General features: G+C 38.2%; 1 protein-coding gene across 6 annotated transcripts in view; it reads right to left on the minus strand.

Moving 5' to 3' along the window:
* The window catches only part of LTBP1 (latent transforming growth factor beta binding protein 1), a 184,068-nt gene that overhangs the window by 126,694 nt on the left and 31,848 nt on the right, over nt 1-25,526 (minus strand). For all 6 annotated transcript variants that reach the window (XM_063390679.1, XM_063390680.1, XM_063390678.1 and 3 more), the window contains exon 4: nt 11,201-11,376. In XM_063390679.1, coding sequence (XP_063246749.1) covers nt 11,201-11,376 — 176 coding nt within the window. The remainder of the gene's footprint in view (nt 1-11,200; nt 11,377-25,526) is intronic.

Raw genomic sequence — 25,526 nt, forward strand, 5'->3', positions numbered from 1 at the left:
AAAAAAACATAACCAACCAAGAAAAACTTAGTTCCTAAAGACCAGAACAAGCTGAACTTAACTGTCATACAACTTAAAAATAACATCATCTACAAGATCTATACTGGTAGCAGCTAAAGAAGGAAAAAAAAAGAAAGAGATAAATCCTCAGTAGATTGACATACAGGCAAGAGGCAGACCTTCCCTAAATTTTTGATTACACATTAAGAGAAATACAGGCTTTTAAAGGCACAGAAAGGGCTGAAAGAGATTCCGACAGATCACTTAATCTCCCCATCTTAATTTTCCCAGGATAAAAGAGCAACATTGAACAAAAAATTTGTCTAAACTATCCTCAAACACCTTCTATTATGCAGATTCCACAGCCTCCCTGAAGAATTTATTCCAGCATTCTATCAGCCTCTCTTATTGTAAAGATATTCCAAATACCTAACCCGCATTTCCCCTGTAGCAACTCAAGCAAACTATTGCCCTGCTTTATCTACAGCAAACTTTAACAAAACATTACTCCTCTGTGGATCAGTTTCTAATGTACTTGAAGACCACTGCCATCAATCTCCCTCAGTCTCATTTAGACAAGACCAAAACCATTTAAACATTCTAATAGCCTGTATTTTGCAGATCTCCATCTTCTTTGTTTTGTTTTTGATACCAGTTACTTGGTCCTCATCTTTCTTCACAAACCCTGTCCAAAACCACACTACACTGCAGCTGAGGTCTGATCAATGGTGGGGAGAGCAGCAGAATTACTTAATGCAGCTTTACATAAAATGCTTCTGTGATTTTAATTTATTTTTGTCTCCCAACAGTGCACTAGCTGATCCCTCATACCCAGAACCCATCTGCTGGCTAGGCCAAAGGGGCATACAACTCCAAAATCCCTTTCTGAACTGTTGATAAGATATCATCTCAATAAAACAAATGTAGAACGTCCCTTGCACAACCTTAGCAGGACTGAACACAACCCTTACACTCTGCTCTGAGCACAGGAGTAAAATCTCCTGCATTCAAACCTCACCCACCTAAAAATCATGCAGAATATAAGTCTTATTCTTTCTGTAACAGTCACAAGCACAAACAAGTCTGAAAACTATACGGATTAAATAAAGACAAGACACAGCTGTTGAGTAATTTGATTTTTGGCTTCAATATACAATGCCTACCTTTGCTCTTTCCAGAAACTTGATTACTGTTCCCTAGCACACCTCACAGCCAGTTCTCTTTTCACAAGCATTGGGAGAAATTAAACACGTTAATGAAAGTAAAAATGAGTTAATCCAGATTTATTTCATCTAAGATCCAAAGCCTTCACTAATGCTTAAAAAAGTACACCCCCACTTCTGCATGAGGTGAGGTGTGCACATCCACCCAGTCAAACATTTTGAGCAAGATGACTGTACGGCAAGCTGTACTTGATTTAACATGTCTAGACAGCTGTAGGAACACATTCTCAAAACGTAATCAGTTTAGCACTCCTACTTTTTGTTATTTCTGTACTTCATATTTTTGCTCCATTTGTATGATGTTACATGTATTTCATTAGTTAATACAGCTTAACCTTTGATGTTCCATCACTTTTCAAGTACTCTGTTCTACTGTCTTGATGCAAACTAAAAGGCTTCCAAAAAAGCAAACCATGATCCAACTACCTAATGTGACAGTAACTGAAGAGGGATATGCACTGGTATTTTTGTTGCCATGCTTATTGCCTCTTGCTATTACCCACACTTCTCTAGATACCTATTTCTGATTAGCCATGTCAATACATCTTCACATCACTTCCTCCTTCTGTCTTGCTCAGAAGCTCCTACCACAATCTTCTCCCTGCAGTCAGAACTGAGCTCTCAGGCTTCCTGCTTCTATCACACCCTTGTTTCTATATCCTCTCTTTAAGCCCCGTGTCCTTCTTCAGCATGCCTGATGAACAGGAAAAGAAGTCATCCAGAAAACTTCCAGGAAGCATCAGGTAGGAAGCTTCCAGGAACGAAGAAGGTAACTGAAAAGAAAATAACTGGAGAAGTATTCTTCCTTCCTGATTATCTCAGGGATACAATCTCTTCCTTGCTCCCTGTCAGGGGAGAACATAGAACAGAGAATTCCACTGTGTTCCTCATCACCACCTCCACAGCACACTAAAAATTTTAGTAGTCTATTCTAGGAGAGGCAAATAACCCACTCTTCAATTATCTTAATCTCAGTTTAAAACAGAGATGTGTGAACAGAGTACTGTTTGAAGTAATTTACTACAGCAACTCTTGTTTCATTCAAATAGGTTTCCTCTAATAATTTTGACAAATTCCAAAAAGCTCTCTACTATCTGCAACACAGTTTTTTTGTGTTTTCTGTGGATGGCTTCACTTAAAAGTACCAAAGGATCATATGCAGGCACAAGTGCTGAGATTGCTTAGAAAGACCTAACTGTCTTTACATGCCACAAGCCCTTTGCTGTTAAATTCTCTAACTGATACAGCCTATTTAGAGGAAGAGAGGAATTCACATAAATTACATTCAGTTTTGTCCTGTGGAATCCCATAATGTACAAATCATGCATAGATTTGAAATCTGATATTTCTGCCAGCAGGTTTTATGAATCACCTTTTGTCTTCCTTGTCTTTTTTACCACTACAAAGATTCTTTATATATAATCCTAAGGCAATGAACATCCTATCTTAAACTCCAGCTGTCCTCCCTGGTAATGAGAAACAAAACCATTTCCCTTCATATAGACAAGAGTGATCCAGAAAAAGGTACCAACTCAAATAAATTAGAGAATACAGTGTGGTTTGATGTCTGATGGAAAGGCCTCAACTCATTTCAATACTTATTGGGCAATAATTCTTTTAATCTGTATTGCACTTATTTGGTTTAAATAAGCTATATTTAAACCAGCTCCACAAATGGTTGTGATGATAAAGAACTAATTTTTAGCCTTGAGTAGTCCTTGGTCTCTTTTCCAAGGGATGAGAGAAATAAATTGCATGGAGGAAGCAGCACACTGAACAGAAGTGTGCCCAACCCATTCAAAAGTAAAGGCTGATGACCTAAGACTGCTTAGTTCAAATCCTTAGTTCCAGACTGCTTAGTTTAGGGCTCAGACACTTTTCTTTGACGAACTATGTGACTTCACTACAGCTGGATTCCAGACACCACTATGACTGCTATAGCAGTCCTTGGGGAGCTTAATCCTGCAGGAGAGTTCAGCTGACTGTACTTCTAAGGATAGGCAGGCAGTCAAGCACTTCAGCTGCAATTTCAAATATGAATTACTCAAAATATTAGCAGCCAGATGGCCTGTCTTTCCCAGAATGAAGTACTTGTCCTGAAACGGAACTTGAAGCTCTTCAAGAGTCTCATGCTTGAGTTCACATCAGTGCTTCAGGTTTGGGGCTGGATACTGCTCCAGCTGTAAGCAGAGCATTCAGGTGAACAAGTCTTTTTAAGCTTCCATTCAAATTATCCAGTTTCTTAGGTACCTAACCATATCTGGACCCAAAAGGCTTTCACTTGAGTGATATGGGATCAAAGGCCCAAAACCCACATTTAGACACAGAGCCACAGAGTTATTCTACACAGTGCTCCTCTCAGCTGTAATGAAGCAGCAGTAACTTTACAACCCATCACAAGCAATTTTCCACTGATGGAAGCTGCTGCAATGCACACTCTGACAATGAAGTCAACATCTTTACACACCAACTTACAGCCATACAGGAGCTTCAGTATTACCAGCTAAAGACAATGCCACTGTCCACTTTACCAACAGGACTCTTTCACAAGAACGTCTGAATTTGGTCTTTATACACTGGGAATGAGAATCATTCTCACCTGAAATTATGTACTCATCTGAAATTATGCCTTTTGCCTAAAGTTATTATTTAGGCTTCTTTCCCAATAATAATACAAATAAGAGACAATAGTATTACAACGCTCAAGTTGGAAGAGTATTACTTCTCAAGAAAAAAAGTTCTTGAGATAGTTTCCCCTTCTCAAAATATGCCACTCTCTCAAATGAGAAAAAAAAGTCTGAATTGCAAGACTTAATGTTGATCATTTCTAGGAAGAATAGGGAATAAAAGCTAAATTAATATTACCTTACTAAAGTATATCCACTTGACATTTCATTTCCTGAAACAATCAGAAAGCACTAAGGAAGTCAACAAACTGTAAACAGTGACAAAGGACAGGACATCATGGAATTAAGTTATAAATGAATACAGCCGCCTCTGCATGCTGAATCACCATTAAAAATCTTCTCTCTCAGCAGTACATGAAGCCAGGATTTTTTTTTTTCCCCTAATTTTCTGAAGAGGGAAAAAATGACAACAGACATAAGGATGTCACTGATTCTGAAATCTCAGTTTCACAGGGTATGAACCTTCTTGCAGTAATTCTTTTGTCAACATTTGTTCATTCCTTTTGGCCTAGGCAATGGCACTGACAGACGAGCACTTTCACATCTCCTATAAAGAAAACCAGACTCAGCTACTTGCAACAATCAGAATCAGTTCTTGATATCAAAGACTTGTATCACAGCAACTCTGGAGTTGGCCAGGCTAAGGGACTCAGTGTTTAATTGTGTGGGTTCAATAGGTCTCTATATCCACCTAAATCAACATTTTTTTAAACATCATAAAGGCTTTCCCCTACAGAATTTTTTGGAAAGCCTCTTCTTTTCTTCTTGAGCAATTTTTGGTTTTGGAGCCAATACTCTTTCATCGCAGAAGTTGAGATGCATTTGTCTCAGTCTGTGTTTTCCCTCAGCAATTACACGCTTTGAACTGATTGTAATTCTGTTTGCCAGATCACCAATCTGTTTTGCCAGCATTCTTCCTCATTCTGCTGTGTATCAGTCTCTGTCTCTGTGTTTTAATGCATGGGGATGAGAATTCATTTTTGGGTGAATGCAGCATTTAGAATAGTTTCTACAAAAGCACCAGCAGCCTTTGCCTGTCAGGCAGACATTTATTTTCTGGTGAGCTCAGGGCCATAAAATCTTTTCAGATTCCAAAGAGAAAAATACAGTACATTTTGGGGGGTGCTGATTTTCTGGCCTCCTCCATTGTGAGGCCTTTATGGACACACAAACAATCATGAAGACAGCTTAGCAAGGGTATTGTTAGAACGCCTACAGCAACAGTATATTGAGTTAAATAGTTTGTATTTATACAGAGCTATTCTGTCTCCAAGATTCCCAAAGAACTCCATAGTCTTTTATAATTGCTAAATAAACTGCATTTATTTTTGGTTATTTTTTCAGAATTTGTTACCCTATTTTTTGAGGCAAAAGTAAAGTAAATGTGCGGCTGGGTTTGCTAGAGTTAGCTGCATTAATGTGAATCTAGATAACTCAATTTACATCTAGAATTCAGCCTGTTGTTTCCAAGTCCTGCTGGAATCAAAAGTAAACTCTAAATGGCTCTTATGATTCACCATGCTGTTCAATAGCAGGAAGAATGACGCTCTTAAATGGGAGAAGAGGAAAAGGATGCTTCACACTAAAACTATTCTTAGAAAAAGCCCCTGTGCTGTTTGACTATGATGCTGACAGCAATAATTTTTTTCTTAAACTTTTTAGCTTGTCCCTGAAAAATCCCTTCTGCCTCTGGAATGAGAGCACAGGCTTTGAACACACATGCACTTGAGAACACAAAACAAAAAAATCCCCAACTTAGCCCATTCCCTTGCAATTGACTATATACAATTTTAGGAGCAACACATGAACATCAGTTTGCCATGAGTGACTGAAGCAAATTTGACTCTACATACCCTCCAAACAGCCTATGTTGTAATTGTGCAGTTATTTCTTAATGTTAATCTTCTAAGAGTTAGTTCTGGTTTCACTCACCTCATTCTGCTGGCTATACCTTTTTCAGAGTGCAGCCTTAAGATGCTCCCTTATCTCCAAATTTCCCAAAACTTCCAGTTGGGAACATTACCACTGTTTAACTCTAATATCCATAAGTACATTGACAGGCAGAAGTTACAAGGACCACAACGCAATGATCTAGTTAAGATAAGCCAGTGAGAGAATTATTTTGCTGTTCATGAAGGGCAGTTCCACAACGCACTATCAAGAACAGGAGAAAGAGTATCTGACCCAGTGAAGACCTGAGGGAGATTCTCCTTCAAAGTCTGAACTTTACTAGAATGTCAAACCATACAGATGCATTTATGTGCAACACATGTCATATCTCTATGTGCACTTTTTAAAGCAGTAAAACATTTAGGCCTTTTGCAGCTGTTTACCCATACTTCCTGCTGGGGAAATACTATTATTGTGAAGTAAGTGTCATTTAGTGAAGTCAGAATGGTGCAATTCCACAAAAATAGTTTAAACTGGAATTTCAAAGTGACACCTGGGATTTGCTCAAATCAAACTATGAAGTCATGGGTGAAGCCAGCATATGTAATTACATATAAACTTACAGAAGAGCTTCACTAAGTTACCACTGTATTGTGCTGCCAATACAGGAAAGCTCTTGTTATGCCCAATTTGGAACAGAGTATTCTGTACATCACAGCTCTCAGTGCTGGGACATTTTCTTCCACATCAAGTTTATTTCATGTGCATAAACTTATGTAAAATATGATGAAATGTAACGTATCTACAGTCAGAGGAATTACACAACTTTCATATTGTTTCAGCTTCATCCCTACACAAGAATTAAAGAGTCCACAGAACCATGAGCAGATTCTAAGAATCAAAAAGCCCTACAGGCATATTTGACCAACTTCCACCCACAACACATACAACTAAGCCACAGTGGGTTGCTGCAAGCCCAAATTCACTAAACCTTATGTAACCTTTACTACTTAAATTCAAGACATGTTTTCATTTACTATCCAAAATAGAAACAAGTTCTCCTTCCTTAATTTTAAAGAGAATTTTGGTGAAGATCAAAACAACTCAATCTACCTAAAAGAAAGCAATTTTCTATAGTATCTAGTGTTATCAACTTAACATGTAAATTCAATTGCAAAATTCACACAATTCTCACATTGTCTTCCTGAATAAAGGTTAGTCTCATTTTCTTTCTTATCCTGCCTTCTTCCTTGTGATAACTTCTTTATACCATCACATGCCTAATTTACTTCACCTAATACCACTCCAGTTGTAAGTAAAGTATTCTTTTCTTCTGCTTTCAGTGCATTCTGTGGTCGCCTCAGTCACTAATTAATACATTTTCTCACCATGCCTCTAAAACAGGGAAGTAGTGGCATTATCATTGTACTTATAAGGAACTGTAGCCTGGTGAAAGGGTGTACAAAATCGTCGTACACGTGCAGGCAACACCAGACAACTGATTTCAGAAATTTCACTGTTTTCAGCTCAATGGGCAAAATGCTCAATGCCACTGAACAGTAGCCCTCAGACATCTCAGGCTGGAAAATGAAGAGTTTATTTAAATGCATTTTCTGAAGAACCATACAGCAACCAGCAGTGGATAGAGTGAAACTGAGAACTTCCTAGCCTCTTACTGCTGCAATAAGCAGTTCTCACAATAACTGTGTTGAAAGGAATTCCAGAAAGACTACATTTAGAATTTATTATCATATACATTTTAGACCAATAGAAACATGACAGAATTCCTTTAACTCATTTTCTTCAGCATTGCATTTATAAATCTAGGGAGAAAAGCACTGATGACTAGTGGTTACAATTTAACAGTTCCATTAAGGGAGTAGTGGGAAATATCTGAGGAGGATGTACTTGAATTACCAAAAAAAATCTTCCTACTGTTTTATGGCCTACCAGGTTGCAAATAGAATTTTATAACTGAAAGTTCTGTGCTGCTGCCATTGCTACTATTAGAGAATTTTTCACTCTGAAGTTCCAAATATTTAGGCAGATTATGGGTGAAGTGTGACAGTACGTACCTTTAAGCAAGTAATACATCCCTTGAGAATAACTCAGAGTTTGTATCCAACAGGACAAAAATTTAAAATGCTTGACAGTAGAAACTGCTACTGGCAGGTAACTCAATTTCACATCCCAGGATGACTTTAAATGCTACAATTGTAATCCCAGTGGCTTACTGAATTTTCAAGCTCTGTTGATGTGATACATAACCTTATAGTAAAATTCAGCTTGAAAGCTGAACGAATAGACTATTTGTTCTCTTTAATAAAAGTACTATACTGCATGTTCTGAACATTATCAGAGAAGTGAAACTACTTACAAATGCACCGGAGTAAAAATTCCAGAAGGCATCTTGAATTAATTTTAACTGAAAAATATTTATTGTGAATTAACTTTAATGTTTTTGACCCCAGTTACTCCAAAAGCTCATGTGACACCACTGTGATGGGGCATTTAAACACGACTGACTTCCTATAAATCAGAAGATGCTCAGAAGCACCTGGTCACATTTGGCAGTTTTCTTCCCCGTGTACCAGTACCCCACATCTCATTTGTTTCTGCCAGGAAAGACGTGTCTCTAAAGGTAACAAAAGACTGATACTTCTTCCAGTTTCAAGACTACCCATTTTATATCACCGGATTGAAAGAATCTACAGAAGTCCAGAAAAATCAAAACCAACTGCAGCTACAGCTAGAGAAGTAAGTTTATTCTATGGGGTACATTTTTCACAGTTGCTAATCTCTGGCATAGTGTTAATATTTTGAAGCAAAATGCATAGAAATGCTCATAAAAATGCAACAGAATGAGCTTTGCACTCCATGTTAATTGATAGCTATGAACTCTTTGGCAATACCACCAAGTACTACCTGGCTACTATTTCTTCTCACCTCTAAAAAAAATTTATTTAATGTTACCATAAGAAAAAAAGAGCTGTGAAGCACTCAGTACTATCTTTCTGCTTCTGCTTTGTAATAAAATCATTACATTTTCCCCTCCTCCTTTTCAAGTATCTCCACATGGCCATTACCAATTCCTTTGCTCAGTGAAGTAAGAGGCTGTCCCATTAAATAAGATTGTACATTTAAGAGCAACAGTGAAATACTGTAAGATTATCAGCCACTCTCATAAATTAACTAGACAATGAACATCAACCATAAGCATGATCTAATTCACAGAGTCCATCTCTGGTCAAGCCAGGACTCAGAACTGTATATTCATGGTTATCACAGAACACCTGACATGAAGTTTCACAACCTAATCTTAACTCACTGTAGTTAATTCAAACATCCCTAACATTAAAGTATTGACAGCTGAAATTTAGAACTCAATTTTTATGAAAACAAGCAGTCTTCCAATCTTCAAGTTCATTCCAGCACCTCCAGAAACCAGAAAACCCAAAGAGACATGGCTGACCAAGCTCTTAGTCTCCTGTTCAGGCTGGCAATACACAATCCTAGACTCCAACAACATACAGCTCAAACTACACTCTATACTAGGAGATATCTAAACTGTTTCACTAGAAGTTGCTGTCACCGACTCCCACCTCACAGATGTAGAAAACAGGCAAAATGGGATGGGTTTTTAGGATGACAGAGAGCTCAGAATCAGAAATTTTGACACCATCCAAATAGCTTGCATTTTACCTCTGAGTCAACACATAAGTCATGGCTGACCTTACCAGGCCATAGAAACTCTTTTACTACTTGTCCTCTGGCTGTTTTAGGACTCATAAGCTTTTCAGTAAGAGTAGAATGTTTTATCAATGCACTGCTCACTAAGGGGCTTCCTAGAATTTGATAAAAAACACTCCTGTCTTCAGCTTCTGGTTTTCCTTCTCCTAGTCATGTCTCTCAGAGCACTGTAATTAAGAGAGGTGCTCAAATAAGCTAGGAAGAGCTACAAGCACTGGCTCCTTAGTCTTACAGCTGCATAGGGTCATCTCCTTATGCTACCACAGAAGAAAAAAAAAAAACCAACTCACAGAATCCATCCATTTAGTGGCAGCTTAATACTTCTGAGTAACACTGACTGTATCAAAGGCAGACTGACTTAAACAGCCTGAAAATGGGGGCAAAAAGAAAGATTTTTTTTTTTGTCAGAATCCAACCTGGAACAGTCACTCCAAATACACGAGAGAACTATACAACCTGGAATTAGTATACTCTTTGACTAGTATGAGTCATAAGAGATGGACATAATCCAATCTCGGTGGCCACTAATGTTTCATTTGAAGGAAAACAACTGCTGACTGGAAAAAAACCAGTATTATCTTATTTACAAAAGAGACTATTGCTTGATGTTGATTGCATGACCAAAAAAAAAAAAACAACCTTTCTGAAACTTCTAAGAACAGAAGATACTGCTCTTCAAGAAGTATACTTCACCGCACTGAAAATGTTAATTGTAAGACCTTCAGCTGCCCACAGTTCTTCTCATGAGAGCAAATAGTCTCATTGACCTTCCACAAACTTATATTTCAGGAACAGGAAGCAGGGAGTTGTATTTAAGTGTAAATAGACAGATCATAAAGATGTGCAATGCAGAAATGCAACAATACACAAAGGAATTCTAGTTGAATATTTAGAAGGAAAGGCTCTTCCCTAAAACCTCAGCAGAACATAATTCTTTGTGCTACAGCAAAGGAAGTCTTCAGGAGACTGCAAGTACCTTGAGTTCTCAATGTTAACTAGTCCATTATTCAGCTGCAGGAACTTTTCTCCAAATCAAGCCAGCAGACATTCTGTAATACCTAACCCGTAATTCATCAAGCTCTCATCTTCTAAGCCAAAACTTGTCCTCAAGCTCTGCACACAATGGGGCATGAGCCAAGGCCACAAGCTGGGCACCTTCACAATCTTTTTTTTATAAATATGAAGCAGAAACTCTCAGGCCGCCTCCATACTGTGCAGAAGTTCATAAACACGTAATAAATTAAATACAGAGAAAAACAGTCAGCAATGAGACCACAGTCCTGAACTCCAGCTTTCCAAAAAGGTATCCATCATACTGGCACTGACTACACTCATAGATGTGCCTATTCTAGCAAGGCATTCACAAAGCACCCTTTTCTGAAGAAAAAACTATTATCTAGAAATAGGCATGATGAACTTTCAACAACGAATCAGGGTCAATTTTTTTTCCATCCAGGACATCTATTTTGTTTCTCCACAAAATGCAGAATATACTGGAGCATTTGCTAATCTAAGAATTCTCATGTACAGTTATTTTAACCTTTCTCTGTCTTCAAGTGTTACTACAGAAAATTTCAAGATCTTAACAAAAGGGGAGTGGGAGCTTTGTGGGGGGAGGGAAGGGAGTGTGCTTTTTGTAGCTGTACTCACATCGCAGAGGTGATGCAGGTTGATTCTGGCCCAGTCTCAGTGGTAATGAGCCCTCAGTGGACTGCTCTCCTGAAATCACTTTTTTTACTGGATAATATTTGGGCTTAATCACATATTCCTGTGTTTGGCCATGATGAAGATTCATCATTAGTGTTTGAGATGAAAGGGGTATCATCCTGTTTTGGAAAGACATAGAAAAGACAGAAGAATGTAAGAATTAATACATTAGACTTAGAAACTACTTGTAACAAAATTGAAGACAAATTCAACTGTACTCCAAATTCTCAAAATACAGTTTGGGAAACCTGCTACCTTACAAAGTAAGCACCTGATTTTCCAACCACTTAGCACCCGCGTTGTCTTGTCAGCTCAATACACTCCTAAGAAAGAAAGACTACAGGGATTATATAACTCTCTTTTTTGACATGGTAAGAGAAATATCATGGACAGCTCAGAAAACAGGGAAAAGCCCTGATCAGAATGAGTTGCAGCTCAAATTTGTTAACACGCAAATAAAGTTGGCATTCAAACTTTATTCCACTTCCTACAACTGTCATTCCATACAAGGTAGATTAAGTAGAACCTAAACCCAGTTGAATTTCCCCTTCTGTTCCCAGCAATCATTTCCTTCTTCACCACATCCCTCCAGCCAAAGGGCAAGCACTGCTCCTCTTCCCTTTTTTCAGACTGTTTCCCACCTAATCAGAAGGCTGGTGTCCCAGAGCCACATTACTTTACCCTTCCACTTTCTCTTTGCCTGCCCTACTGAACATGTGTCTCTGACAAATGTCCCAAAACCACATGGCCTCCCTTAACAACAAAACCATTTCCCCTTCCTGCTAAACAAGATGGTTCCTTCGAGCTCAGGATTCCCCCACAGCTAATCCTGACTCATATGGTTAGATTCCTCCCTCTGACCTCCGCTTCTCATTGCACAAGGCCTCACCAACTTTCAATAACAATTCCCTCCTCTCCCTGTCAAAAAGCCCATGGTTACTTAGCCACCATCAGCAGTAGGAATCACTTCTTCACTAACAAACTGGCTGTCACTTTTCCAGCAATTGGTAAGGCAGCAGATTGGGCAGCTCTCAGCTACATGCAATGACACTGTAGGCTGCTTTGTGGCCCCAAGGCTGAAGAATTCCACCACCCAGCAAGAAATAACACTTTCAAGTAACAAACCTACAAACAACATGCCTTCAAGCAGTCATAGCTAGTGTAGATCAGACTGTAAAGGCACTCCACAGAGAGTAGAATCAATTACTAACCTAATAACGATGGTTATCAGTACTACATAGTCCTCTGCTCAAATGAAATCACACAGAGTTAGATGCTGTAAACCTCCCTTACTTCATTCTCAGCTGAGGATCTGTAACTAGATTGCTCTTCAAAAATGGAAAAATGGGGGAAAAAAAAGTTATGGGATTTGTAACAACCATCCCTGGGAGCCACAGTTCTGCAGGGTAAATAGCTCTCCTCTGAGAATAACTCATGAACCCCTTGTTATAAAGGACTGCTAAGCAGCACTTTCCCACAGAGGTGAGACTGCAGAGTTTCAGCTAAGAACTTAGATGACTACTGCATTGTTTTCTGACATGTGGAGCCCCAGCCAGCCCCTATATCCAAAGCAATGCCTAACTCCTTGGTGATGTTATTCAAGATGCTTAGTAACTGCTGTAGCCAATGGATTTGTGGTTAGAACAAACAATGGGGTTTTGTCCTACACAGATGCTCTTTTTCTCAAACTGATCCAAGTTAACAAGAGCATTCATTAATAGGGACATTCTAAGCCTCCTATGTAGAACAGAAACATAACTGCTCAGGCTGTCTTCAACTCAGTATTTCTAATACATTACTTACACAATCTCATTACATTCAGTAGAAGTCCTTTTGCCAGACTAAGAGAGAATACTGTATTGTCTATGTTGTCTTTAGGGTTCCTATCAGAAGATCAAAAGAGAGTCTTCACTGGAGGTCAGGCTTGGAATTCAACACAGTCTGACAAGTATGACCAGGAAACCCTCAGCCTGAGATAAAGCTGAAGTTGTTGCCTTCAGTACTGCTTACATATGAAGATGTAAGCATCTTACATTTCTTTGAAGAATCAGGGCAATCACTCCCACACAACCTGTTTTTTCTAATGGATTTCATTTGATGTCCACAGATAAGGACATCCATTTCTGGTTTTGGACAAAAAAAGAGTGTCTATAGTGAGTGTAGAAGCAGGACTTGACAACAGAGATCAAGTACTAGATACAGATGCTGCCATTTAAGTGGCTAAGTGTTTTCTGTTAAGGTTATAACCAGTTGTAAAGCATTACAGAATCCCAGAATGGTTGAGGTTGGAAGGGACCACTGTTGGAATCAACCTCTGCTCAAGCAGAGTCTTCCTGATGATCTCTGATTAGCAAACCCCTAATTAATTACCTTTGTTGCCCTCTGCTCAAACCTGCTCCTGGAGCTCCACATCTCTTGTGTCCTCAGGAGCCCAGAACTGGTCACAGCACTGCAGCTGTGCCTCACCAGGGCTGGGCAGAGGGGCAGGATCACCTCCCTGACCTGCTGGCAATGCTCCTAATGCATCCCAAGACACCACTGGCCTTCCTGGCCACAAGGACATGCTACTGGCTCATGGATGGCTTGTTGTCCATCAGGACCCCCAGGTCCTTCTCCACAGAGCTGCTTTCCAGCAGGTCAGACCCCAGCCTGTACTGGTACAGGACCTGCATTTGCCTTTGAACTTCAGACAGTTCCTCTCTGCCCATCCTCCAGCCTGTCAGGATCCTTCCGCACATCACTCCTCCCAGTTTTGTGTCATCAGTGAACTTGCTGTGGAGGCATCTACCCCTTCATCCCACTCATTGATGAATGAGTGAATAATATGGGACCTGGTCAAATCTTCTGCCATTCAGCCAGTTCTCAAACCACCTCACTGTCCACTCCTCCAGTCTGCATCTCCCAAGTCTGCCTATGAGGATGTTGTGAGGGACAGTGTCAAAGGGCTTGGTGAAGTCCAGGTAGAAAATATTCACTCCTCTCTCCTCATCCATCCAGGTAGTTTTGTCACTGTAGGAGACAACTGGGTTGGTCAAGCATGATTTACCTTTAGTGAATCCATGCCAATTATTCCTATTCACTTTCTGGTCTTCCATGTACTTAAAGATGGCCTCCAGAACAAGGCAGTCTATTCCATTTCCAGAGACTGAGGTGAGGCAGTAGTTGCCTAGGTGCTCTTTCTTGCCCTTTTTGAAGGCTGGGGTGACACTTCTTTCCTCTAGTCCTCAAGCACCCCTGCTGACTGCCATGACCTTTCAAAGATGACTATGAGTGGCCTAGCTATCATGTCTGCTATCTCTCTCAGCCCTCATGGATGCATCCCATCATGGCCCATGGACTTGGGGATGTCAAGTTTGCCCAGGTGATCTTTAACCCAATCCTCCTTGACAAAGCTAAAGTCTTCCTTCCACCACTCCTTCTCCCTGGTGTCCCAGGCCAGAGATTCCTAAGGGCTGGTCTTGTCAGTGAAGACTGATGGACAGAAGGCATTCAGTAATTCTGCCTTCTTTGCACTCTCTGTTAGAGTTCCCACTCAATTTAAAAACAGGCCCACATTTTCCTTAATTTCCTATTTGTGATTGATGTGTTTGCTTCCCGTACTTGATATCCTTGGCCAGATTTTTACTTCCAGATGGGCCTCAGCCTTCCTTGTTGCATTTCTGCATACTCTGACAGCATCTCTATTTATGTTTTAGGACTTCTGTCCCTGCTTCCTTCTCCTGTGTATCTCTCACTTGTGCTTGGGTATTGACATGAATTCCATGTTCATCCATGCAGGTCTCTTGCCCACTTTGCTTAATTTCTTGCTCATCAGGATGCACCATTTTTGAGCCCCCCAAGAAAAAATTCCTTGAATATTGACCATCTGTCTTGGATATTTCTTCCTGGAATGCACATTCCTATGATATTTGTCAAAAAAAGTCCCTGAATAGGCTACAGTTAGCTCTCTGGAAGTCCAGGGCTGCAATCGTAATTGCTGCCCCTCTTCATGTAAGATACTGAGTTCCACAATGTCCTGGTCACTGTAGCCAAGGCTGCCCCAATCTTCACATGTTCAACAAGGCCTTCCTTGTTTGTTAGTATTAGGTTCTTTCATTTTTATTATTACCCTTTATCTTGGCACACATCCAGCTATACTGAAGCCCAACTGCACGCCTACACAAAAGTCCATCATAACACTTGAAATAATAATAAATTTTTTAAAAAATAATTTTAAAAACCAAACAACACACTATGCCACTCCAAAAACACAAATGCCATAGGTTGGAGGCTGAAAGCTTAACCCACCATAATTTACAAAACTTGCCTCTTTCTTCCTCCTTCTCGGGTATTTTAATTTTCTTTTCCTTAGTTTGCATTACCATTAATGAACTACTGTTAGGACAGCTTTTTTTTCCAAGAGTGGCTTACTCAGTACTACACAGGAAAGCTGTAAGTTTATCAATCCAATACTTTAAAAGGAAACATTTCCTCATGATGTGTAAGTTGTTAATTTTTGTTTCAGTGCAGACTAAACCACCTAATCTAAATCACCATGGTATCTGCTTACAATAATCACATGAAACCAAAGTTAAGATGTGTCTAGACCCTTTTTGTTACATACTTATGCTCAGTTTTGATGATCTTGGTATATAACTGACATTAACTTAATAAACTTGACAAAAACTTTCCATTGCTGAAGTGTACACCAGGAGGATAAACAAATGTCTAACTGCATCTTCAACAAACAAACAATATGATAAACACTAGCAGAGCACTACAGAAGAAGAAGGAACATTTTCAGCTCACTATCATGCAAAAGAAAGCTCTCTTGCTAGATAAACCAGAGAAAGAACGCGATGTATCAGAATAACTCTGGCAAGCAGAAATGAGATCGACATTTGGAATGAAAAATATTGTCAAGACTAAACTAAGACAAATCTCACTCAGGTGGCTTTCTTTATTTTATTTTCTGTAAGCCTGATGCTCCCATGCCTGGCTCCTAGCTATCAACATTTCTGAAAATACAAATTGTTAACACTACTGCTTCATGCAAGCGTAGAAATTAAATTCCTTCTTCATTACCTCCTCCCAAAGTCACAAAGAAAAATCAAAAGGAAAAGAAAACCATTATGTTCTAAAACTATGAGATAGTAAAAAAAAAAATGCAGACCAATTCAAAAGGCATGGAAATAGAACTAACCCTTTACCCCCTGCCCCATAAATTGTTAAAATCCAGTTGCTAGTTCAGCCTGAACTTCACCAGCTGTTTCTTTCCTCCACTGCTTCTCTGAGATACATATATATATATATTTTTTTAAGGTACATGAAAAAGTTTAACTTCCCAGCTGATGATGAACAGATGGGATTTCTCTGAAGCCCTTTACAGTATCATACCCATCATTAATCAAGGACGGCCTATTTCACCAGTGACAAAACATGAAAGAGAGAAGCATTCAGCTTTTCTTTATTTTCATCATTGCAAAAGTTCTGCTAAAAATTCATCTTACATGCAAATATGTATTTTTAATGCATACTTAGAAGTCCTGTCCCTGAAATCAAGTGCAAACGCTGCAAAACAAGCACTGAGACCTGCCTGTCCTACAATAACAACCCTACAATGGTGCATTACTATCTTCATTGTAAAACTGCCTTGATTTATATCTTTGCAATACATTTTTCCCCAGGCAAAATTTGGTAAAGATAGTGGTTTGGATATAATGAATTATTTTTCAAAATAATATCAAGTTATTAATTCCTATTTTTTTTGCCACGTTAAAGTGTTAGAATATTATTTACCATATACTAAAGATCTTTGATTATCGTAAAATTGATTTGGTTTGTAAATGATGTAATACAACAAACCTTAATAAATGTTTTTAATCTACACCAAGATAAAAAAGGGTAAAAAGGAATTCAAAGTTGTTTATAAAGATTCACATAGAAATGTGAAACATTAACTTTTATCCACAAGTACCAGTTTTCCCCCTTTTATATGTAATTGCTATGGTAAAAGCCTTGTCCAAGACATTTCCAGGGATTATCTAACTCCTAAGTGTTTGCTAGTAAAGCTACCTCTGTATTTGTAGGCTCAACTTAATTGTTCATTGGTTGGATCCCATTTGCCAGCAGAACCTGGTGTAAGAGCTGAACTAAAGCTCTGTGAAACAAAACTCTCAAAACAGCACAACTATGACTCCATTGATACAGCTCATCTCTCACATACAAGACAAACTGAAATGTGTAGATGATGAACATTCTTCCAGGTTTCTAAAGAAATACGCTGAGTTTTTCAGAATCACAAGCAATGATTTGTGTCCTAGATGTCAAAAAGCACAAAGGGCTCTTAAGGCAAAAGAAGTGTATCTGTTGGTTAAATATTCAGATGCAGAGCAACAATAGAGATGCTTGGTCACACAAGCTGAAGGAAGCTACAGTTCTTGCAAGTTATGCAACAGCAGGCAAGCACTCCATATCTAATACAGCATTCAAAGATTAAATTTGAAGTATATTCCTTCTGTGAAATACTTAAATTATAAATGGTAATTCTATCAGTAAAAAAGAGGATCATTTGTCTACTGCATCTTTTTCTTGAAATAGGTACAAAAAGTTTGCCCCACCCCACTCCCAAACAGCCATCAAGATAAGTGATGCCAATTTTTTAAAAAATCTTCTTATAATATTAAGTCTTCAGTATCTTTCAAGTATCCTAAACCACTATTAATGAAACAATGTGCATAAAGCCTAGAAAAGTCTGAGACAATGATGAACACAAACCAGCTGAGTCTGTCTCACAGTGACTGCAGTTCACAAACCTCCCTTTTCACCATGCACCAAATGAACAACTAGGAGTCACAAATTATTTGTTACCTCATGCATACTTTCACTAACACTTAACCAATGAAGCTCTTCACAAATCCAGATTGACAACTGGATTATTCTACATAGATTTCCAGCCATCCATGTATCTTCAACTTTCCAGACACCTCCTACCAGTAAAGTTGAACGAGGCAAAAAAAGAAAAAATTCCACAACACAAAATCTATATGTGTTGCTGACTTGTTCTTGTTCCTCTGCTTTCATTGGTTAACTCTTCATTTTGGTGGTTTTTTGCTATTGTTTTCCAAGATGCTACATTTATAATACTACAGTCGGGTAAGATATTTTGCCACTATCCAACTCAGCTTTTAAAAGAGAGGCTGTTAATGTCACTTGCAGTAAGAAATTGCCCTTCAAGCACGCACTGTGTTGCAGCACTGAGTCAAGATGAAATTCACTTGTTCGTCGCAGGCTCACTTAAACAGAACACTGTCTTCAGTAAACTCATGTATGTTTTTCTTTTCCTGTTTTACATTATATCTTCTACAGAAAAATTGCTTTTGTTGCCACAGTACTTAGCTGCATGTTACACTGACAGTGTGTAATAATAAAAAAAAAAATCACTCGGATTAAGACATATTAACTAGTGATAATTTCTAATCTGTCAACCCAGGAGACAGACTTTGATATTGGAAAAGCATGTTTAAATGACAACTGAAAATAGAAACAAACTCCCACAATGGATGTGACACGAATAAAGACAAGTGAGCACAGCTGCTGCAAAGCAAAACCATGCATCACTAATCTACTCAAATTCTTGCACAGGTTAAACAAAACAGGAGACAAAGAGCCCAGTAGGTTGATGTAATTTATTTGAAATTTGAAAAAAACTTTGAAGATTTGTATTATACGAGACTGCTAAAAAGTCTTAGATTATAAAACAGTGTTCTAAGCTTAAAATGGGCAAATATATGGAACATAACATTCATTTTCTTGAACATATATATTATTTACAATATATCCTTTTGAAGACTACTAACATATACATTGTTGGATAACACCTCAGTTCAGGTAAATAAGTAACTTAAAACTACATGCAATTTTGTTACAGTAGTTCAGAAACCTTCATTTAATATTCTGTCTTCCAGACTAGCAATTATATTCACACAAGATAAATTCTCTTGGGGAATACACTTACATCCTTGTCTGAATTCAGCAGAAAACTGTCATTTACGGATATAATACCTAAATAAAGGTGAAAATGCTAGTAAAGAACTGAAAACCTTGGCCTATCCTTGATATTCTGACAAGCTAATTCATGATTACAAAAAACAAATGCAAAGAGCAAGTAATTACCCCATTAAGTTTTTGCAAAAATGCAGATGGATTAGCAAAAACTATTTTCTCGCTACTGCTTGTTGTGTCTAGAAAATGTTTTACAAGTATGATCTTGCTGGTATAAACAGAGTATAAATGGTATAAATGATGGCTAGACAGGAAGAGACAAAGACTGAGTACCTGGACTGTAGAGGAAATTGAGCACTGATCAGCATGACAATGTGCATCAGAAGCAACCAGAAATCGTCACACATGTCACTGATGTCTACAAGGACATCAGCCCAGTGAAAGTTTCCAGCATACAAAATTGGATTAAAAGACAAAACTCAAAGCATTACAGAGGTGCAAAGAGCTCAGGGAAAATAACAAGGAAGGCTTCTAAAGGTATTCATATTCACAAAGCTAAGAGTGTCCAGCAAGTGCACAGGCAGGGAAAAGCCCGACTTTGGTTCCAGTGAAAATTCTTTGGGGAATATATGACAGAAAGACACAAAATAACCCAAATTAAAAATTAACTGCAGTAAGTTCCAGACTAAAAAAAGAAATACTTTTTCCACATCATGCATGATCAGAACTATGACAAGATATAATTGATCAGTATTTCTTTCAAGAGTGCCAGTGTAAATAGTTGATGAGCACACCCCAAAATTGATTGAGATCACAGAAAAAACGTCAGAAATCCTTATGCTTAAGGATATCAATTTCCTACACATCATAAAAAACGTAAACAGTCCTTTCTTTTCTCCTGCTAAGGAAATGCCAGGTGTGCAAGTTGGAGCACTTCATCCCTCTGTAACACATACTGATTTCTTACATAAGCAACCACTAGCAGATGTATACAATACTGACTTTGCCCAAGTGCTACACATAAGAAGTGCTCATAGGAGAACAAATTATGTCTTCATGTTTGAGTGGGAAAATGGTCGTTGCACATTAAGAATCTCAACCACATTTACTGAAGGCTTTCTAAATTTACTTGCCAAGAAGCATAATTTATGATGAGCAAGCCTTGAAAATTTCAAGATTAAATCCAGACTCCATCCTCATTTATGTGTATTCATCAGCAGAAGCTTTTTCTGGTATATGAAATCAGCAGTGAGAAGCTCTGACAGACTGTACTGGCCACAGGATACGCTCCCTGAAACACCATAGGGGCTGCTCTTCCTAAGTTACACCACAAAATTTAGCAATGCTAAAGATGGAGCGCCAGAAAAACCCCAAAGTTTACCCAAGTTCTCCACAGCAGTCACCTAAATTCAAGTGATGAAACAATGGCAAGCTTCCTACCACATCTGGGAAGTCTGGAAATGATGCACAACAAGAACAGAAGTACATGTTGTGCTGTACCCCAGAGGGTGAAAAGATTAGTGGTGAAAAGTTTTGGACATAGAAATAGTTTTTGTATTAGGCCAAGAATACTTTTAACATCTAAGTTTTTAAATGTATAATTACTTTCTTAGCTGAACTAGATAAACAACTCATATGATCTATTTCTTCATACCCTAAAATTGAGCAATAAAGACTGTCCTTTATATTAAGTGACCACTAAAATGGAACACTTCCATCTGTGGGCAGAACCAGAGAAAGGGGTGAGGGCAGCAAGCAGTTACACTTATCAGGAGCCTAATTTTGGGATAAAAGAGCTTCCAAAACCTTGTGACATATATACACAAGTAGTTTGAGCATAACATTACACAGAAAAGTATTTTCTAATTAATTAAGATAAATTCCTGCAGGATCAGAGGGCAGCAAGTTCAAAAAAAGTTAGTGAATTTTAGTGTGTTCAAATTCAGCTAAGTAATATTTTGTTCACTAAAAATACATACATATGATGCATTATAACTACACATTCATCATCGTGTACTTTCAGAAAAATAACATCCAGAGAAAAAGGATGTTTGTGCCTACGTCCTTTTTGTGTCAGTACAAGATGCCTGATGTAAAAGGGTCGCTTCAGTAGGGCTAAAGAACAGACTAAAGCTAACAGAACTGAAAAAGCATTTATTCACTGTCATGACCTAAGAAATTCCTCTGCAGAGAGAACCTTGACTAAGAACCTTGACAACAGATTAATAAAAATCAACATGTTTTATTTATACTTCCATTAGAGATACCATAAAAAAAATAATCAAACTCCATCACAATGCTACGTTATCAGCTTATTAAGCTTGTTTAATAATGGAGGCCAGCTATGGTAAATTTTAGCCACATGAGTAATCATTTTAAGGCTTAATAGGAGCACTTTAGGAGTACTTCTATATTGGCTTACTGTCCCAGCATCAGGAGAGGTACAACATATTAGTTTACATTTCAAACATCAAAGAAAGAAAAAATAAGTTTAGTACATCAACAGTAACTCTTGGCATATATAGATCACTGCAACATTTGGTAGAGCTAGCAAATCTAAAAACAGCATGCAAGGAATCTAGATTTATAAATAGGCTGGTTTTCCTCATTTACTTGCTTAATTAAATCCTGCCATAAAAAAAACAGTTGCTTGAAAACTGTGTTATAATAATTTTTCAGAAAGCAAACCCAGATAATATGAAGACAGCAATATTTTTGTCTGAGAAATGTTCATGATTTTCAGGAAAAGTTACAGGACTGAAAGTGAGTGTAGATTTCAACTCAGTAGTTCCTCACCCCTCCACTGCTAATAAGCCCAACAAATGCCATAATTACAATTACTATCATTATTATGCCCTAGCTTTATTTCTAAAATAATTAGGTAAAAGGTAAGATTTTTCTAGTGCACTAAGTTCAAGGACAAAAGTTAAACCATACGAAGTTCTCATTTTTCCTACCCATATTGCTCTACTAAGCCAATCAGTTTGCTCTACAGACAGAAGTTTGCATAGAATAAGCACACATTTTCTCTTTTTACTTCCCCATCTGTAAAACAAAGTTCTACATCACCATCTAATAAGATGCTGCAAAGTTTTTAACAATGAAAGGCTGGCACATTGCTTCATCCATATACAAAAGAAAACTGAACAGTTAAACTGATTTTCACATAAACTGTTTTCCCAGATGCTAGCATAAAATCCTGATTTCACTGAAGTCAACAGCAGAACTCTCATTTATTTCATTGCTGGCCATGATTTCATCCCAGCACTTTGTTACTTGTCAAACACAGCTTTGCAGCCTCAGACTTTAAACCCGTAGATGCAACATTCAGCGGTCTTTGCCCTGCCTTGGAATGCCAAAGCAGAGATTCCTCGCGGTTCCCAACTCTAATTCCTGAAACCCACATTCGTCACCCTGGAGGGCAGCGAAACGCAAACAAACTTAAAGAACGCTGTATCCCTGACTTCAGCCCATGATCAACACAGGGGTAAAGCACGTGAAAGCAATCTAATTCATTACTATAAAAATAAGTACACCTACAATTCAAATTCAGTTTTCAAGAAAGCAGCTATGAAGAATTTCTAACATACGGCTGAACCAACAATATCTGGAGGAATTTGGATCTCCTATTCCAAACCACTTTGCCTACTTTAAAAAAAATAAAAATACTGTGACCAAAAGCCCAGACTGCATTCCAGAGGTCTAGGAATAGCTTGTTTTCCTATTTGCAGTTGGTAAATTTGAAGTCTGTAAGGCATTCCTCTGGTTTTTAAGGATGTCTCCAATTTCTCCTCAAAAATTCACTTTGCTTCTTACTCTACATGTAAAATTTCGATCTCCTCAGAACCACAGGCTTTGTTATATGAAATATTTTTCAGAGTCACTTTTGAGAAAATGTAATTCAATACATTCCTTCTTTCTGATACTGTCCCAGTCCTTAGTTTTGGTACAATACACCAGGCATATATTTTAAGTTGCTGAAGCTTGTGACTTACAGGCTCGTATTATACACACACATAATAGTAAACCACATTTCACAATATTTCTTTTTATCCCTGTTGCATAAAGGATGGGTTTGAAACATCAGCTCAATACTGCCATTCCAACAAGTCTAAACTATAAAAAGGACAGGTTATAAAGTGTTTGGAATTACATCCTTAGGGCTCAATTTAGAATCTTCTCCTCACATTCTTTTGATTTGCGTGCTTCGTTACTGATATTGTCTGCTAGAGTTCTTTTTCTTTCCTCGTTAATGAGTTCAAAGAAATACATGCTTGAACTCCTAAATATATTAAACTTAATTTAAATTATCTTAAAACATCCAGTGACTACTCCGCAAACCAGAAAAAGCAGACTGCAGTTCTGGAAGTAATACACTATTTAGCTAGAGAGCTGCATTCATAATGAAACACAAAATAAACACATCTAAATAAAGAATAACATCAATACATATTTCATATAATTTGAATTTTTAAAAGCTGCTAAATTATCACAGTAACATAGAAACAAAAATAATTTTAAAAACTGAAAGTAACTATTTCTTAATTATTTTTAAAAAATTATTTCATGACACACTATTTATGCTTTTTATTTTCTAGCAAACAATTATGCACCTTTCACAAAGAAACAATTCAGATGTACAATTCACCTCTAGAAACTCATTGGTTTATGGTATAATTTGAAAGAGCATGTGTTTTATCTAGGTTTATTAACTTGGAAGATTTAACTACAGCATTACCCTCCAGAATTCTATTATAGAATTCTGAAAATTAAAACATGGTTTCAACAGAACTGAAAAACCATCCTTCATGTGGCCATATTTTGGGCTCCATAGAAAAAGATGAAATTATTCTGTTACTAAAAGAGGTATCTTAATTATAAACCAGATGAGAATTTGTATTTTCAAATACAATGATTGACAATGGCAACTTCCTGCCAAAACAAACAGAAAACCTATTGTTCACAATATTTGCATAGGCTAATACACGTTGAATCACAAAACTGATCAAACAACCTCCTGAACATACTAAAACAGACAACTCGCAAACAAAATCTACTGAGATAATCTGTCATGGTACGATTACAAATAAAACAGTACCATCTCAGGATCACTGATAACAGGCTGTATTTTGGAAACATCCTATTCTGTGGTGCCAGCTGGTTTGTGAATTACACAACCTCAGCAGCCTGGCTGAACTTGTTCCTCTGAACTTTTGGAAACTGGCATTCCTGCCAAAGAGACATGTTGGTTCTGCATGAGGCAAATTCACCTCTCCCCTGGTAAAGCAACCAGGATGTCAGAAAAATCTGGATACTACCATGAAACCGACATTACATTCCCAGGACACTCCACTAATTGGAATCACCGTGATACTGAGCACATTCTTCCTGTTTCCAGCACTTGAACGTTGCTGTAATTGCCTAGTATTCCTCAACACGTTTCGAGTTCTTTGGCAGGACTTACTGTTCAGTGCTATTTTTGGAAACTCCAGCAATAAATACCATAGGTACCTACTCTTATACATAATTTAATGATGAAAAGACATAGCTGTTTGGAATCCCTGGGCTTAACACACTACTTTTGAACAAAGAGTGAAAGATGGAGCAGTTGCTGCTCATCTCCAGTACTTTACACATTGCTTTGGACTCAGCTTGCTCAAATGCCTTCGTTCTCCAGGCTGATCACATCCATGACCAACGAGCAAACTCTCTCAGCTCCAGCATCCACAGCCAGAGACAAGAGGCTGGAGTGATGAAGGCCCTGGTTCTGCCCTGCCAGCTGACTCAAAGTGACCAAAGTCCTGCACTCCCTCCTGCAGCCTGTCATGTGGAGATTGGCTCCTGCTCTTAGGTGGGACACGACTGAATTTTAAAAAGTGCCACAGACACTTTTTAAATCCCCAGCCTGCCTTCCAGGGGAGATACCCAGAAATGGATTGGTGCAAGACCCCACATCCTTCCAGAAATGGGGAATATCAGGAGCATCCTACACACAGAGATGGCTTGCCCAACTATCCTGCTCAGGATGACAGGTGGCTACTGATACTATTAGGTAGGCAGATGACAACCCTCTGCTGCCAGTATTAGCCTCACAACAAAACAAACTGGGACTGAGAGCTGAAAATTAAACACAAGGTTGGGAGTTTGGGAGTGGGGGGGAAAGGCAAAAAGTTCCACACAGGAGCTACAGTATACCTGTGTCATTTGGCTTTGGATGTTCACAAGCAGAGCTGACTTGCTGACCTGTTGTAATCCTTACAGCCTGCTGCTTCTTAGCTTAAAAGAA

Source organism: Prinia subflava, chromosome 2 (assembly GCF_021018805.1).
Source record: "Prinia subflava isolate CZ2003 ecotype Zambia chromosome 2, Cam_Psub_1.2, whole genome shotgun sequence".
Classification (NCBI taxonomy): Eukaryota; Metazoa; Chordata; class Aves; order Passeriformes; family Cisticolidae; genus Prinia; species Prinia subflava.